Source organism: Cebidichthys violaceus, unplaced genomic scaffold (assembly GCF_023349555.1).
Source record: "Cebidichthys violaceus isolate CVI_PGR_0920_01 unplaced genomic scaffold, fCebVio1.0.p SCAF_16, whole genome shotgun sequence".
In the NCBI taxonomy this organism is placed as follows: domain Eukaryota; kingdom Metazoa; phylum Chordata; class Actinopteri; order Perciformes; family Stichaeidae; genus Cebidichthys; species Cebidichthys violaceus.
The window spans coordinates 14,859,380-14,878,420 of record NW_027176329.1 but is presented as its reverse complement, the minus strand read 5'-3'; the positions used below and the strand labels follow the sequence as shown (position 1 = coordinate 14,878,420).

Below are 19,041 nucleotides of genomic sequence, written 5' to 3'. Positions count from 1 at the left end.
GAATAGGACGAGACAGCCTCAGTACATGTATAATCAACATGGCAGAAGAGCTGGAATCCTAAATCACACAAAGGTGAATCCCATTCCAGTTCAGTTTAAAGGTGCCATAAGAATTTTACAGCCTCACAACACAGAATAATTACATTATATCTGCAGGAAGAGCTGTTGATTGATTACAATAATTCAGCAGGTACTTCACAGAAGATAAGACTTTAAAACTGACTTCCTGGCCTCACTCCCAACCAACTGACAAAGCAAATTCACACAGAATTGATTTCAGCACCACAGCAGCAACCGCTCAAGGTCCGCTTCACAAAAGATAATATTCTTATGATATTACAGCGCAAACATGCCAATAAAGTTTTTCAGCTGAGTGCAGTTTGCCCCTTTTTATGCACTAATTGCAATGTCTGTCTCTGATCTTTGAGAAAACTGAGACGCTATTTGCTAGGCGGTATAGCTATGGTTGAATTTCACGCTTTGCGAGTGGTTGGAGAAGGACACGGTTCTTTTTCTCTCATTTCTGTGGGTTTAGAGGCCGCCATTATCCACGGAACCAATTCCGAAAGTTTGTTGTTAGTCCGATGGAAGACTGTTCTACGAGCAAATAACTCGCAACATAAAACATTCTGCTTAAAAGTACTTTAATATCATGTAGACCAAGTAAGTTGGTAATAGAGGATTGATGAGGAAGCTTGATAATGGTTACATTAATCAATGATCACACACATAATTAGAAGGGGTCAGACATTGTCTCAGACATACATTCAATTTAGCTGCTTATCTTCTTATTACATCACAAAAATAAAGTTGCAGTGTAGGCAGTATAATTAAATTGGTATTACATTAACAAATGTAATATCCATAATACACTATATATATATATATATATATATATATATATATATATATATATATATATATATATATATATATATATATATGCATTAAGTATGATTTCTTTCAAAAGCATGGTCCTCTAATTACAATAAATGTTAAACTCGGTCCGAGTGACATTGAGTTTTTAGTCTTTCCATGTTTGGTGCTCATTGAAGTAGTTTTTTCAAGTATTAAAAATAGCTATGAGTTAAACTGGACCTAACAATATATTGTGTGGATATTACAGGTCTCCTGATATACTGGCATTGATGTTAACTGGGATATTCAAAAGATAGAATAATGACATCATATGTTAAAATTGTGTAAATAATCCAGTGCCTCATAAAGGAGCAATATACAACATTCCGAGCATTAATGCAGCAGCAAACACCTAATTCCTATATAAAGATATAGTGGTGTAATGTCTACCTTGTTACACTCCTATTTTGAATGTGATTGTTTACTTTGTGTCTCGCCTGTTTCGGCAAACCAAGTTTACTGATAGCATTATTTATTTTTTCAAATTTGGTAGATAATGCGCCAATAAAACAATAATGAATCATTTTGACCATAATATTGGTAGTGACAGTAATAATGAAATGATGACAGCTCGAATGAACATACTGACCATTGTATGAGGAACAACTTTTTAAAGTCAGTGTGTATCAGCCTACTATATTTAATTAAACCAAACCTTAAAAAATCAACTGTTAGAGAAATTCACTCGAGGCCGACGTAAAAGTCATTATCACAGGGTATTTATTCTTCAAAGAAGGAGACATAGTTGAAACACATACAAGTCATGCATCAAGGCTGCTCAGAGGTCTGTTTCTGAGTCTCTGATCTTTATACTGCGGATAACACACAAGTGCGCTTGCACAGAGTCATTTGCATAAAGCTAGTGGCATGTCTTGAACTCGTTCTTCTCCCCTTCCGCACAAGCAAACGTCATCTTGACGTTTAGTAAGATATACAATCGCCCCTTACAGAAGGACACAGTGACTGCTAAATGAGGAACATATGAGATAGCAAGTGTGAAGAGAGTTCACACAGGAGCCACAGACTTCACGGAGCCTTGTATGTTATTTTTCTCCAACATCAACCTTTATTTGTTCCGGTTGAGTTGACACCATTATTTTTTATGTGTTTATAAGTATTCCATCATGCAGCTAGTTTACGAGCTATTTTTCTCAGAAACCAATTTTGTACTCCAGTTGTTTACTACACTTTACAGCTGTTTTGCACTCACAGAACTGACTGGCAGAGTGAAAATAGAGGCAGAAATCACTCAAAAGTAGTAATGAATCCACTGCTGGAAGAAGTCGCATGGATGAATGCACGCCCATCAGTGTTTCACTGTCCATAATATGTCCGCCAGTCCTTCAATAATTATTCTAAGTGAGGCTGTAGTTTCATCTTTTCTGTTGGAAGAACTTTTGGGCCGCAACGACCAATCCTTCTCCCCCTCTGGATTTTTTAGAGTAGTAACTTTTTAGCATTTGAGGAAATAACTAGTTAAATTTTTTGTTGTGTTGGTACTTAAAGAGCCTTGAATCATCTGCGGATCCATCATTGGGAAACAGAACAGAAGCCAGGACAGAGCAAGTCTGACCAAAATAAATAATGACACAACTGAAAAGCACCATGGAGAAACAGACAGAAAGTCCAGACAGCAAAAGGTTCAACAATAATACATATTTAAAAAACAATATCTACAAAATGAATGCAACTTTATACTCGATACTAAAGATTAAAGAAGGCCAAAGTGAGTAGAATGTATCAGCCAAATACACAATAATATGATATGTTAACAAAAAAGTGATACATAGACTAATTTTAGTGCGCACTTCAGGGTCTCCTGAAGTTACAAAGTTTGTATCAACATTTTTTTTACAAATCACAGTGTTTTTGCTATCTTTTAGAAGAAAACCACATCAACAGTGAATCAGCCTATCCCTGGGATAGAACAGTTTTTTTTTACAATTGCTATTGTCATCAAGTGTTTGGTCTTTGTATGAAAAGGTCCTCTGGTTCTCAGAGAGTTATGAGTTTTACCTTTGCAGCAGCAGCAGCGGTGATTTGTTTGTAATGAACAGAAGAGGAGCTGCGTTACAATGAGCCGCAAAAGCCAGACTGAACAGGCAAAGAAAAATAGATGTGAAATAAAATATTCTGTAAAGCAGCTATTGGTTGCTTTGGGGTAATTAATGTCAGCATTTTGAAAGGAGGGGGGGGTGGCAGATCAGAAAGCAATGACTACAAATGTAGTTATTTTTCAAGTCTGTCCACAACAGAGTCTTGATTTTGGAAGAATGCACGTTGAAATATTGATTCATCCAAGTAGTGCAACCCAAACTATCGAGTCCGCTGAGCAGTGCTCCTCAGATTATTGATTGTAATGAAAATGTCAAATATAGACACGATGATACAAAAAATGATTGACTCAGATCCATTTCTTCTAGACGGAGGGGATTGCAGTGAATACCAAAATTACATCTCTGTATGTGTTGCAGTAGATTTTTTTAATGCAAGCATTTGTGTAAGTCAGGCAATACACATTCTATAGAATCTGTGTTGTTTGTAAGATGTGAATATGAACTCAACTTTTTACATTAAGTTGGGTTTAGTGTTGCTGTTGTCAGTGAGTCTCATACAATTTTGATAACAAATCCAAAGGTCTGTCTGAGCTCCATGGTAACAGAGGGACAAAATACCAAATAATACTCCATCCATGCCTTCTGCTGGGCTGACAATCCAGGGATCCAGCCCCTGTCTGAGCAGTGTGTGTGTGTGTGTGTGTGTGTGTGTGTGTGTGTGTGTGTGTGTGTGGATGTGTGTCTGCATATAAATGTCTTTTTTTGTTGGTTGTGTTTTGTGTTTAAAGAGCGGCAGAAAGCATTTACTTCAGTTAATGCGAAACATGATAGAGGGGTGAACTGGAGGACAAATGCGCGTTGAAGAGCAACTTGTTATTTTGTTCCATAATGAACTGTAGGGTCTAGCTATTTTTATTTATGCAACATAGAGGGTGAGAGAAAAGAGCAGTGTAAAAAAGAGGCACTGGAAATTACATAAAGAATACAGTGAGCGAGGTTGGTCCATAGAGCCAGGTGCTGCACATTTTCTATTCACATCCTACTCTTGTTTTTATGTCTGGTCCTTGTGTTAATGCACTGAGGGGACAAAACCAATAATTATGAATTACACTGTGGGAGTGTGTCAGTGCACATATTTGTAATTTCTGTGCCTAGTTGTTAGTTTTGTGTATTTGTGTATGTTTCTGTGTGAATGCATTTCTGCTTGTAAAGTGTATGGTACTATGCTTGCGCCTGTTCTTTTGTGTGTGTGATTAACTTGTATTCATCACATTGTGGGGACATCCGTCTCCACAGTACATTATGGGGACTACTTCAAACTCAACTTAGTGATGACCTAAGTGTTTAGAAAATAGAGATTTATGCCTCTATATCAAAGGAATTTGCACCAAATAAACCTAACCCTAAAAAAAACTAGAATGAACTTTACACACAAACTTAGTATTTCATTTTACTAATAGTTGGTGCAACAAAATGCTGGTCCCTAAAAGGTTAACTGTTAATTTTAGGTTTAAGGCTTAGGGATAAGGTTGGAGTGAGGATCTGGTTAACTTCAGAGGAGGATTAGGTTTTAGGGACTGTATTATGTCAATGAGAAAGAATGTAAGTAAAAATGTGTGTGTTTGTGGAGACATGTTTCTCACACAGTCACAGTGTGGGGACATATCAAAAAGCTGGTCCCCTCAAGGTTAACCATTTGTTATAGATTTTAAGTTTTAGTGAGGAGATATAAATTAGTTGAATTAAGTTTAAGTAACAAAAACTGGGAATATGCATGTAGTGAATATAGCTAAGGTTTTAATAAGACTATAAACAATGTCCTCACAAGTGACAAAACCTGTGTGTGTGTTTTGAGCGGCTTTGCATGATTTTTCACAAATCCCAGCAGCCGCGTCTGGCACCATCACAGGAGAATTGGCTATATGCAAATACCGTCTGAATATATGACACTACAGCTAGAAGATGACAAAATAAAAAAGCCAGATTTGCTGTGTTGTCGCTGCACATCCATCCAGTGACTTCCTCAGTCGATATGAACAGATTTGTTTACACATGTAGGTCACTGTGACACTATAAACTGTCTATTTGGTCTCAGTCTCTGCCCCAAATACCGTGCTGCTGTATGGAAACACTCAGCTCAGTTAAAATGAACAAACTGCTCATTATACAACACAACCAATGCAAAGACTTACGAGGCTGTTGCTTTACATCTCCCTGATAACCCATAACTGTGCAGAGAAAGCACGTAGCTATAGAAGAAAGAGAAAAGAAGCAAATAACATGAAATGTGAGCCATTAAAAGTCTCAAAACAGTGATAATCAATGAAATAATAGCCGGATGGGCAGCGATACCTCATAAAACACACTTTTCCAGGTTGTGTTCTGAGTTATCAGCAGGAGAAGCAGCATAATAGGCCAGATACACTCTGAAGGAGCCAATTATAGACATAATAGAGTTATTTTCACAAAAGGAGGCTTTGGCCATGATTAGACTGCACAATAGACACATGGGGAGCAAGAAAGGCAATTGCATGCAACCAACATACTTAGCTATTCAAACAACTGGTGCTCATGGATGACCTCAAGTTCCAGAACTCTTTTGACAAATCATTTGAATCAATAGTATTCTTGGACTCCCAAAATAACTGTTTTGTACTTCTGATTTCTACCACTAAGAGACATTCTGGACACAAACCAGGAAGTATCCGTTTTTAATGGAAAAGTGAGTTTTTGCTAGATGCATGTGCTTTCCTAATAGTAAGAATGGTTGATTTGAGATATAAGATGCATTTTTTTTAACAATAAAAGAAAGCAGCAGAAACAAAACAACAACAAAAAAGAAGCAAGTTGTGCAGGTGAGATAAAAAAACTAAAACTAAAACCAGATTTTTGGACATCGTTACGTGACAATAATTCAATATGTTGCAGGTTCTAACTAAACATTGAAATGTAGTTTGAACATTTTTGTTGAAGCAGAGCTTATATGTAACCTAGCATTTAAAATTATTTCTACCTATGCAAATGACCAATTGTGTGCATGCTTTTTGGGTTGTATACAAATCAGATGTGTTAGCAGTAAGGTAGAGATACTTAGCTGTCACACTTGGTACCATGGTTAACGTACTAACTAGGTGACAGGCCAAAACACAACACTGATCATATGTGTCATTAATTCATCAAATCACTGGGTTGTGGATGAAAACAATGTGATCAGCGGCTTCTTGTAAAACAATTAGAAGAGCTGAAGAGCATCTGTGTTTATTCCCATCCAGGTTGGCTGGTGGGAGAACGGCCACCTGCGCCTGCGTTACCATCCCTGGTCTCGTTACGGCTCCTTCCTGAAGCCTCTGGATGACTCACAGCACCTCCGAGTGGTCACCTTGGAGGAGAGGCCCTTCGTCATCGTGGAGCCGGCCGACCCGGGCACCAGCTCCTGTATCCGGGACTCTGTACCCTGTCGAATGCCCGTCAACACAAGGTAACACACCACAGCCCTGCGAAATGATACACATCCTTCTGAATCAGTGAATCACTGCTGCATTCTGTTTATTTTGTATTGTATCCAAACTCTCGGAGGTTCAGTTCTCAATAGTTGGTCTGTACATTTGTGTTACTTTAACAAACTAAAAAGTTTTATTTTAGTCGAGATAATATCCAAATATACATTGTCACAGAAAAAGATAATTCTTAGTGCCAGAACATCTTAGAATAAGGACAATATGCATACAGCAGCTGCTTTGGTGCCATAAATGTGTGGTTTTTCAAACATAGTTTTCAAATGTTTTGGCTTGCCCTTTAAATCTATTAAAGCAAAATGACACCTCCACACTTCCTCCATCACCACAGTGGTATAGAGTGGTCTTTTTTTCTGATTGTTTAATTTGACTCTTTTAGAGAGGAGGAAATGTTTAAAATCATTATGCATTACAAAACCAGAAATGAGAAAATGTGAATGGAGTTGAAATATACTTTTGTAATTCGCCAAAGAAAGTGGCAGGTCAGGATGACCTGCAGTTTACTATGGCCATAGGCAGAGAGGATAAGGATAATATAGATTTGTTACATTCTCTATCTGAGAATGGACTGAAGCAGTTTTATACAGGAGCTGGTCTCCTAGGGGTTTCCATTCTAACTCCTTATCGGCCAATAAACCTTAGTGAAAAGTTTAAAAAAGTAGTAAGATAGAGACCATCCTGAAACCAGAAGGGTCCAGACTCTGATCCCTTGTGAAATTTAAATGTCTGGCCAAGCTTCCATGAACAAGAGAGTACATCTTTTCCATCTCCAGGTGCTGGTGTGCAGGGAGGATTAGACCTGAAGAAAAAAATAATCTAATTATCCCTGGGAGGAAATTGCATTTCCTCACAGAAGCTATAGATGCATTAAAAGTCATATGGCACCTGAAAGCATGCAATTAAGAACGTGGCATAATTTTGTTACAGCTGTTCATTAAAACCATAAAAGAAACTTGAAATCACACAGCAAAGTAAGGTTAATTGTCTTTTAATCAAGAGATCCCTGCTGCATCCCTTCCAACGCTACAAAAACCCTGGTAACTTCAGCACCTGCAGAGTGATTCAGTCCAGTTTACACACAAGCTTTTTGACGTGTCATTTTATGTTGCTCCGATGAAACGGATGCAGGTAGCTTCAGGCAACAAAACCCCTGACTAAGTTTCGGAAATACATCTAAGTTTGGCTTAAAATAGGAAAGTAAACAGAGTAAAATGTAATCATGATGAACACAGGGCTCCTGGTTGATAGTCCTGTGTTTGTTTGGCCCATCCACCTCCCCTGTCTCCCTCCATGAGCCATCTTCTTTCTCTCTTTCTATACCGCCATTTGGTGAGACCGGGTTGCATAAAATGATATGACCTAAAAGATGATATATACATAATACAGATTCAATACTGAGTTCCGAGAATTTGTACTATCTGATATTATGTGTCGCATTCAATATACCATTCATTGGTGTTTATCCTGTTTCATGTACATATACGGTTCATTTGAGGCAAAAGTAAGTCAGGGGGAGGAAAAGAGACAGAGAGTGTGTGTGTGTGTGTGTGTGTGTGTGTGTGTGTGTGTGTGTGTGTGTGTGTATGTGTGTGTGTGTGTGTGTGTGTGTGTGTGTGTGTTTGCAAGCTCTGGGCTCCTGGTCTATCCTAGATAAGCTTCCTTCCTGCCAGCACATGACCTGGCAAATGGGAAGATAAAGACTTCATCCTCCTTCAATTTTATTGGCTGAGAGAGAAAGTTGTTTCTCTTGTAAATCAACCTACTTTGACTTGCTTGTCTTTCTCCTCCCCCTTCTACACATATATCGTATGCACTTTTTTGACTTTTATTTCGTTGCTGCAGTGTGGTGGCTAAGATGTTTTATGCTTTTATTTTCAATCGTCATTACCACCAAGGGCATGTTTTGTTTGTTAACTCGGGCAAAACCAAGCACTTAAACTTAACTGCCTTTTACTCAGAATATTTCCCACTTTTGATGAGAACCACCGCATGCATGCAACATGTCTTGATCGTAGACAGCCACTTATTGCATAATAACTGAACTTCAGCTTGAAAAAATATTTGTTTAATAAGCTGTTAAAAGTCTATAAATCAATTAAATGTGATGCCACGGTAAATTAAATATCAATTCTGTGGTGAACATTGCTGTGACATTATCTGTTTGCTAGTTGGCACCCTAACTGCTGGCAGATTTTTTTCGGGCATATATGTATGTATTATATTTCATTTAGCGATTGTGTTGCCAAACATAATTTTGTGTAATTAAACATTATGTCAATAATGTAAAAATTATTTTCACATACACAGAGAATAAATGTATGGCTAGGACCCAACTTCTATTTCCTTTTTAATGTCTGCCAAGTAAAGACCAGACTTAATTTGTAGAAAGGATTTTCGAAAATATACAAATAATACAGAGGAGTTAAGTCTTTCACCCTCGTACGTTTAACGTGGCTTGAGTAAAAAAAAACAATTGGGCAAGTTGTGTTGCTAGGTAACAGAGCCATGGGGTTTCCATAGTTGCCATAAGTGTCTCAGGGTGCATCAAATGGGCACTTGATATGGACAGCTGATGGAGGGCAAAGCAGCTACTTGAGTGACAGCGATCGAAATGCACTTGGATGTGAAGTGTTCACTTGATAAAGCCTCACAGGAAAAAAAAAAGGCTTTCAGAGATCTTTGTAAATTCTAATTCTAGATGCCATCCAAGAGGTCTGTGATATAAGAAGGGTAATGTTTGTAAAGATATGTTCAGTCCCATATAACAGCACACTCTCCTTCTTTTCCAATTTCTACAATAGCCAAGCAGCGAGTCCAGGTCCTTTATGAAACATCTTAAAATCTCATGAAAAGTATTTTCTCTCCCTCACCCATCTGTTTATTTTCTCACATCATCTCTTCAGCTTGGTGGTGGATGGCACCGGGCCCATGAAGCATTGCTGCAAAGGGTTCTGCATCGACGTCCTCAAGCGACTGGCCAAAATAGTGGGTTTCACTTATGACCTTTACCTGGTGACCAATGGGAGGCATGGGAAGAACATTGACGGGGAGTGGAACGGCATGGTCGGAGAGGTGAGGAGTTTGTCTACAATCTACAATTATTGTATGAGTGGAACATTGGCTTGTTGGTGAACTTTCCAGTTCAGTAAGAAAAAAAAGACTATCAGTGGGTTTTTTGTATGTTTAATCTTGTGTTCAGTGCTACATGTACCATTTCTCTGTTCCAAAGGTGGCTAGCATGGCTAGCAATTTAGCATTGTAACTAAAAAGCAACAAATGTAGCCACTATAAAGCTACTTTGAGGATGACTTCAACATTTTTAAACCTTTACGATTAATTGCACAGATGATTAAAAGTCACCTAAAAGTACCAGATTCCTTCAAGAAATAGTCAACATTTTTGCAAATGCAGTGAGGAGATCATTATAAGTCTGTGTGTTAAGTCCGGAGTTGGAGCCAGGGTGTGGTTAATTTAGCTTAGCATAACGACTGGAAGCATGGAAAACAGCTAGCCTGGATTTGTCCAATATGAAAAAAATTTGCCTACCAACATATCTACCATATTTGAAAGTTGCATCTTGTTTATTTATGTAAAATGTAATGTTTAATGTAAAACGACGAGCTGATTCTCTGTCTTAAGATAGGCGTACCTTGTCTGGCTCCATCACCTCCATGAAGCTTTCTGAAACAAAGCAAATAAGGGTTTTTCCAAAAATGTTCAACTATTCCTTTGAATCACCAAAAAAGATAAAACGTACAAAAACAATTCCACGCATGAAACATTCATAAGCAATAATAAAAAGTGCAGCACAAAAATAAACATCACAGTGACAGCCACATGGGTGGGACATTAAATGCAAGTTTATAAAAATACGTGTTCGGTTGAGACTTGGAGCAGCTTGCTGACTGCATTTCCTCTGAGAGTTGTTTACTCAAACGTTTAGCAGCACAGTTCACAAACACACCGTGACCACTTTCTTTTGAGTGCGTCTCAGTGAGATATTTTAGCTACGTATGTAATTCTCCATCTGTCCTGTACAGTAGCATCGTTGTTTATTCTTATTATCTTTTTTTTTCTTTTATTTTGTTGTATTTACAAAAAGGGGGTTTGATTTTAGGGCTCCTGTGAAATTCTTTTTATCCCGTCTCAAATCCTTTAAAACGTGACCCAGCAAGAGAGGATTGGACCCAAATCGAAGAAGAAAAGAGGAAATATGGAGGTAGCCTGTCAGGAAGATTAGTGCTGGAGAAACGGAGAGTGAGAAAGGACAACACAGACTGTGAGACTGTTTGTACATGGTGTGTGTGTGTGTGTGTGTGTGTGTGTGTGTGTGTGTGTGTGTGTGTGTGTGTGTGTGTGTGTGTGTGTGTTGGCAGATACTGCTGTTTCCATGATGCCAATCCCCCTCTGGTGGCTGGATTAATGAAGTTGGTTTAACACAGAGCTAGACAGGGGATGCAAATGATCACAGAATGTGCGTGTGTGTGTTTGCGTGATCTTGTACTTCTAACTTTGTGAGGACCTTTATGAAAGTGAGGGCATTTTTTTTTCCCCGGTGCTCACTTCTTTTATTTTATATATTATAAGTTTTATGGTCAATTTCAGACTCGTTTTATTGGTACTGTTCGGAAAATGACACATTGGGAAACATCTCATCATCGCCCCAGTGTGTTGACAGGTCTAGGGGAGTACTGCAAGAGGGAAGACAAATAGAAGTAGAAATGTAGGTGTGCAAAGGTGGATTTTTACTTGTGATCAATATATATATATTTACATTAATGTATTTAAATGTGATGTTTGGAATCAGATTTCACAGCACCACATGTCAAACATTTTGAGGCCAAACTGCACTTTTTCTTAACACAAATGTGCTGTGTTTGAATAATTTCTTTATTGTCTTTTCTAGCTTTTTACTGATAGGAAACCTTTGCTGTGCAAGCATTAATAACCGTATAATCTGGTTTATTTCATTCCCTATGAATGTATGTGCAAGATCACAAAATACAGCATTTCTTGTGTCACTGAAAAGGAGAAGATGTCGCAGTCTTACAGGAGAAAAGCAGCCTGAGCTGACCAATCTCCATATTTCTCCTTAGTCACCATAACCCCAGTATTCGGTTGGAATTTTGAGTGTGTGTGTGTGTGTGTGTGTGTGTGTGTGTATTACAACTTTAAATTCATGGCTAGGGAAACACAGGAAGTAAAATAACAAGTTTACCCAACCTTTGCCAAACTGGGACTAAAACAACAAGGAAAGGCTGCTGAGGCACTTTAGTTGCAACAATAAATAACATTTATTTATATGAAAATTATTAACAGAGAAACAAACAAACATACCAGAAATGGAAGCAAAAAAACAAAGTCGTCAGAGTCTCCAAGGGTAAAATAATAGATAAACAGCCCACACTAAGTAGAAAATCAAAACTCACTTAGTCTGCCAAATCAAACAAAAAAACAATGCAAAGCTTTCTATCTCATCAGAGATAAGGGGAGAAAAGGGGAGGGCAGAACAAATGGCAAAGAACCCCTTAAGGCTCCTTAAAATGACCAAAACCAACAATGATAAAGAATGGGTTAACAGAGCTGTATCAATGTGCAAAAAACACAGAGTTTCACTAGTTAAACTCAACAACAACAACAGCAGTACCAGCAACAGACAGCTCAGTGAAAGAGCCAACGGATCTCTGGTTCTGTGGTTCAGAGAGGTCCGTGAACGACCTGGAACACATAGTGGAGGGGGGTATGATATCCGACAATTTGAGTAAAACACAAGCTTCACTTATTCAGTGCGAATGATCTGCATGAAAACTGATTTGGGGGAAATTTGTAAATGACAAATACTCGTCCCATGTGTATATAGCTTAAGCATGATAGTGTAAATCCAGCTTCAAGGTTTTACAGAGTCACACACAATGGATACGTGCATACTCATATACTCATATATCTATGAGTGTGTATATGCGTGTTGGTGGGTGCACGTGTGTGTTAGCAATAACCAAACACTGACAATGTCAGTATTTGCTAACAGTCCAGATGTCGTTCTGTCTCAGAGAGGCCTCAGAGATGCAGGTGCTCTCTCTCTCTCTCTCTCTCTCTCTCTCTCTCTCTCTCTCTCTCTCTCTCTCTCTCTCTCTCTCTCTCTGTTTCGCTCTCTCGGTCTCCAGCTGCCTCCTGCCCAGCTTCTGTCAGTAACTCATTAAGTTGCTTAATTATTGCAGCAGAATGTGTATGTGTGCACAGGGGACAGCTGAGTTTATGTGCAAACTGTTGCATCTCACATTGCCCTGTTCTTGGTTGCTTCCTGCTACCTGCAGGACTAGTTTTTTTCGTTTTTTACCAAAACCAGTGGTTGAGATAGACTATAACCAGATCTCGGTATTGTTAATTCAATATTTTTTAACCCTAGCCCTTCATTTTGCATAAGTAGCCAACGAGTGTAAAATAACATGACCCTGTGGGTTGGTTTTCCTCCTGTCCTCCCCAATGTTTTGAGTAACTAGCCGCCGCTGATTTTTTATTCGATTAACTAAACTCCTCTCACAAGCAAAACATCACCAAGGCCAACGTGTCCACTGTCCTGAGGCCTGTCCTTTGTCCTTGTGCCTTCAGTGAAAGCCCCACTTGGACAATCACTTCCGCTATTTTTTTTCTAAATGTCATTCAGCATCGCAGTTTTTGTCCTCCTTCTTTACATGAATGCCTTCCAATCAGGCAGTAATTTTCTACGTCATTTTTTACATTTTCTCATCCTCAGCTGAATCATCCTGGTATAATATTTTCTGTTCCCAATATGAAGTCTGTGCAGCAATTAAGCACTCACTAAACAGGAGCGTCACAGGTGTTGCTTTCAGACATTTCAGATATTTCAAATTACCTAGTTGAATTGAATGGAATAATTATGATAGATTGATTGATCTTGACATGCAGAGCCAATCACAGAGTATCAAAGTTTAATATGTGTGCGTTATCAACCTCCTGCAGGAATGAACTTTAAAAAGGCTTCAAAGACAAACTATCTATTTTACAAAGTAATCTTCATCACTTTCTCTTTGTATTCATCCAGAGAAGGTTGGCTGAGCACACGATTCAGCAGCACATTTACTTACACTCAATCATATTCCTGCCTTTCAGTCATCCATTAATAATTCACATTCCTTTCATGATTGCATTATGGTAAATTATTATAATTCATTATGATGTAAATTATGACATGATATGCTGAGACTTGAAACATGTTTGGTAAAGGTTATCTCTCACAGTTGTGTTTAATAATATCATGTAATTAAGTCTCCAGCTAAATGCATTAAAAGCTCAGAGATCCATGATGGTCAGCTGCCAACATTTTAACGTAAGAGAGAACCAAATTGGTCATTATCCATTTTTACGTTGCTTGCTTCTAGTTTTCCGGATTAAATGAAACGTTGTATTTAGAACAATTTTCAGCGGCAAACTCAAAACTCAGATTTCAGAGATTCCCAGCAGCATGTAAATCTGCCAAACAAAAGACAGAACTTAAAAAAAAAAAAAAAAAAAAAAGTTGACTAAATCTTCGCAGAATAAACTTTGATGTAACAGTCTAGATCATTGGTTGGTTGGGTTTTAACCAGAAAGTGATGTATCTCCTGTTTGTGGCAACAGTAACTTGGCATTGAACAGAATAAGCGGGCATTGCAGAGCGCTGCTTAAGAACGTCTACACAGTTTTGGCCCTCTATAATCTGTTGTCACTATATTTCGATTTTACAGACATATCTGGTTTAACTTATGGTTTAACCATGGCTGAATGTAGAAGAATCCCTAAATCTATCAACAGAAAAAGACATAACCACGCTGCCGCTGCTCTTTGATTGACAGGTGAAAACAATTGAGCGTTGAACACTTAAGATGTCAACAGAGAAAGAGGAAGAGGACTTTAAGGATTGTGACTTCAAGAGCCTGGTGAACGGCGTCTCATTGGTGTCTAGTCAGGGACCGCTGAGCTTTTGTCTTCACAGACTTTTGGGGTTAAGCCAAGACTCGAGACTGATGAACTGCCCGTCAGCAGCCAGCTGCTCTGACCTCCACAATCCCTCGGCTGCAGTCAAGTAACCTCTGTTTCCTGCCAGGTGAAACACAACAGAGCTGTGAATCCCCTCACCTTCTCACCTTCTGACCACCTGAGTCTAATTTACAGCAGTCGGCAGAGCTCTGAGGAGGAACGCAGCCCAGTTTCATGCCGCATGCGGAGACAAAAGACAACTCAGTGGAAATTACATCACTGACAAAGCCTATGAACTGAAGCTTTGGATTCTTATTTTCAAAGACTCTGTGCTTCTATGCACGGAGTCTTAAGGCAACTTTTTGTAGAAGGGTCTATAGTTCACAAATGTTATGTTTTCCAACAATTAAATGAGAAGGAATACAGCACATACAAAGAGAGGAGGAACAAAGTTGATACAGGATCAAGAGCAGGGATTTGAACTCATGAAATCTAATTTAAATAAACAGCTTATTTTCTTGTTTGGTAAAAAATATCCGTTTCATCCATTTTTTTCAAAGGTTTTTGAGCGTTTTTAACTCGTCAGACACACACAATCCGACTAACGACATGCGTCCTGTTTTCCAGGTGGTGTCCAACAGAGCTGACATGGCCATCGGTTCTCTGACCATTAACGAAGAGAGGTCCGAGGTCGTAGAGTTCTCCGTTCCGTTCGTGGAGACCGGCATCAGCGTCATGGTTTCTCGCAGCAACGGCACCGTGTCGCCTTCTGCTTTCCTCGGTGAGTTGTTGTCTTGAGTTAAATGCACTTGATTATTATTCCCAGAAAGTCTTTTACTCTACGAATAGGAGCAAAAAGTCAACTCAAGTCAGTCTATTTGTATGACAGCTCGATTACTGACGGAGAGGAACTCAGCAGAGAACGAAAAGCCAAAAACCCTGACATTCTGCTTGCAGCTTATGAGCTTGTAGTATCTAAAATCCTTGGATTATACTGTATGTGTGAGTGTTGGTGTTTATTCTTCAGGCACAACTATAAACAGCGAGGATAAGCCATAAAAAAAAAAAGTTTATTCATATTCTCCAAAAGTGGGCTTTAGACGCAAATCAACTGCTGCCTATAAACAAAGTCCAATAAAAGACATCCAACATAAAGCATAAAGAACATATATTTAAATTCAAGGTGTATTTTTATTTATGTTAAACCCACCGGGCTGTCCCAGCTACAGTACTTCATTTACATGTTGTGCTCTCTCTCTCTGTCCTACTTACTGTTTGTGTTTCCGAATCAAACCAAAAGGGAATTTCACTGTTTTATTTCCGTCATTGTTGTGATCTTATTCTCTCACGCAGGTTTTGGTTATCTGGTCAAAACTTTTTGTGGAATATCTCACAAACTGGAGACAGTTTTACTAATAAAATGGAAACATAACCCGTTGCTGAGTCAACGAGAAGCTACAGTGGCGTAGCGGCTGTGTATTACTGAGGGATGATGTTGAAGAATACAGAGATTCCAAAGTATCGACCTGCTGTTATTTTACTGCTGCTGTGGGAAATTCCTTAAATCCATTGTATTGCCCAAATGTTTACAGGAACCAAGGGCTTTTTAGTTTACGACAACACGGCAAAACAAACTAAACCAACCACACACACACACGCAAAAAGAAAAACATCCACAACCTCTTGAATATCAATATCTGGGGAACGAACTCTAATCATTACAAAAAACATAAACACCTTCAGGCATTGGGGTTTGACTTAATTTGTAAAATGTACTAATTCTATCGAAGCAAAGGCTGTAAAGATTAAAGTCCTAATGAGGTGATCATTCATGACTACAGGTCACACAGAACAGATTATTTATTAATTATGCTCTGAAAGGACTATTGGAGGTGTTATGAACATTTACAAGCCAGAAATCATCTATTACATTAAATTAAGCAGGTTTCTAACAATGCGCTTTTTTTTCAGAGCAGTGCATGAAAGAAAAACCTATAAGCTATCTTTGGTTATACAGTAGATATCAATCAATGACGTAGTCTAAAGGACTTATTTTGATCGGTCTCCTACAGATCACAGAAGCACGTGTTATGAAGAAAACCAGACCCCAATCTTAAGATCTTTACATTAGTTACCCGTCTGTCACAGAATTGATTAAAAAAAATCTTTAATTGGTTTTTAAAATCACTGAATGGCTTTGCCCCGTCTTATCTGTCTAACATGGTGAAGACATATGTGCCTGCTGGCTCCCTCAGATCCTCTATCTTCGGCCTCTTGATTGTTGCTTGACAACAAGAACAGGCTTATACCTTTTCTTAGCTTCTTAGATTCTAGCCCCCGAATAACTGTAGAAACAAAATAAGTTTCTACCGGACCAGTTGTTGTTGTTTGAGGGTCATGATGCCTGATTAATTGCCTAAACATTCAAAGATCGATTGGAATTCTGGCGAAGACTTTGGTCGTCTGTCTGTAATTTGTGCAGTTCCAGGTCCGATTACCCAACATGCTGTCAAAAGATTATGAACTGAGCTTATTTTAATGATACTGGTGCAGTTTTTCACATGTTGTGGCCACAACAGTCTCAACATTACTGTGATATAGAACCGCGAACCAGACGGACCATATTGTCCCGCCATCTGCGGCTCTGTAATAAACTTTATTGGAATCTGGACAAAACCCATCTGGGTTTCAGTGCTTCCAGTGGGAGCATCCACATAGTCGCCGGTCGATCGGCACCGTGTGAGCTGATTGTGGCCGAGAGAGGCAGATTAAAATGCATGACGTCAATACTTGTGTCTGAAAAGTTGCCAGTTCGATCAAAGACCAACACTTGCCTCCCCTCTCATTATCACCTAAGAGTGCACTTATGCAAAGCACTTAACCCCCAACGGCACACTTTAATGACTGGCCCAAGTGGATGCTGGCTTTGAAGCAAACACACACACACACACACACACACACACACACACACACACACACACACACATCATCATCATATTATCTTGTCCAACACTGACATTTGGACGACATATATTACCCAGACATCATCATTGCATATCTGTATTTGACAAAAATACCAATATCTGAATCACTCGTAAGGGCCCGGCATTCTCTACACAACACATTGTTGGAGGTTCTGCTCTCTGTTTGTGTTTTCAGAAACGGTGAACAATGAACAGAAAAAGTACATGGTTAAAAAAATCAAAGGATTTTCTCATATGTGCTTTTTGGGGACGGAGAATAAACATGTACAGATACACTTCTTGTTAGTGCTTGTCTGCAAAATGGACCCACAAAATGGAAGAATTCTACATCAATAGCTGTTATTCAGCAGTGTTGAAGTGTTAGAGATACGATTCCCCTTTGTTCTGAAGACGTAGGCCTTTGAATGGGTAGACTAGTGTCCAACAACAGCGCTGATAGCTTACATAACCCTGTTGTAAATGATCCTCCATTATGTAACAGGCCTTCAGTTCTGATGAGCTTTTGTCTCCCACTTGAAAAAAAAGGTTCACACTCGAGGCTTTGCATCTCAACTCAAAGCTGCCAATCTGGACTTTTGATTTGATATTCTCAGCATCCAAATGAAGCCCCACAGTGGAGCTTTTTTCTTTTTTCATTCTCATTTAAGTATACGTCTCATTCAAAGCCGGCCTCTACTAAGATAAGACCTCTTAATTTACAAATCTTCTTAGACTAATTCCAGACATTTCCAAGCATGAAGAGATGGAGAGATGACTGAGGGAGAGAGCTGGAGGAGAGAGAAATTAAAACAAAAGAGAGAGAGAGAGGAGGATAAAGAATATGTGTGTGTGTGAGAGAGAGAAAGTCTCGTCATGTACAGATATAAACCAAACACAAAAGAGTGAGGGTGAGGTTGAATGCTTTTGATAAAACGAGCGATAGAGCTGCTTCAGACATTTTCAGTCGGTCAGATGTTTTAATCTGAGCAGAGGCTGGTTGACATGCTGCTCTGTGTGTGTGTGTGTGTGTGTGTGTGTGTATTGTGTGGGCCAGATGAGAGGATAAGGTAAAATGACTTGTTAGCACCTAGCAGTGCGATCAGAATTACGAATGACCCAGTTTCCCCTGATGGATCAGCCACGTTCATATTGTGTAGATAAATAGAGCAAAAAAGTGAATATTCTTAGTGTCAGACTAGTATGAGATACTTCATATATACTATTAACGAACGATATACTATCTAAACGTATGTTGAATATCAAAACATCATCTTGGCATTTTGTTTTACGGTTGGTTGTCCGTCTGTCTGTACGTCTGTACGTCTGTCTGTATTTCTGTCTGTACGTCTGTCTGTATGTACGTCCGTTTGTCTGTCCGTACGTCTGTACGTCTGTCTGTACGTCCATCTGTCTGTCTGTACGTCTGTCCGTCTGTCTGTCTGTACGTCTGTCTGTACGTCTGTCTATCTTTACGTCTGTCTGTACGTCTGTCTGTCTGTACGTCCGTCTGTACATCCGTCTGTCTTTCTGTCTGTACGTCTGTCTGTACGTCTGTCTGTCTGTACGTCTGTCTGTCTGTACGTCTGTCTGTACGTCTGTCTGTCTGTACGT

General features: G+C 39.0%; 1 protein-coding gene across 1 annotated transcript in view; it reads left to right on the top strand.

Moving 5' to 3' along the window:
* Nucleotides 1–19,041, top strand: part of grin2da (glutamate receptor, ionotropic, N-methyl D-aspartate 2D, a) — a 121,699-nt gene that overhangs the window by 58,369 nt on the left and 44,289 nt on the right. The window contains exons 7-9 of the mRNA XM_068711471.1: nucleotides 6,248–6,453; nucleotides 9,394–9,562; nucleotides 15,095–15,248. Of these exons, the coding sequence (XP_068567572.1) occupies nucleotides 6,248–6,453; nucleotides 9,394–9,562; nucleotides 15,095–15,248 (529 nt within the window). The remainder of the gene's footprint in view (nucleotides 1–6,247; nucleotides 6,454–9,393; nucleotides 9,563–15,094; nucleotides 15,249–19,041) is intronic.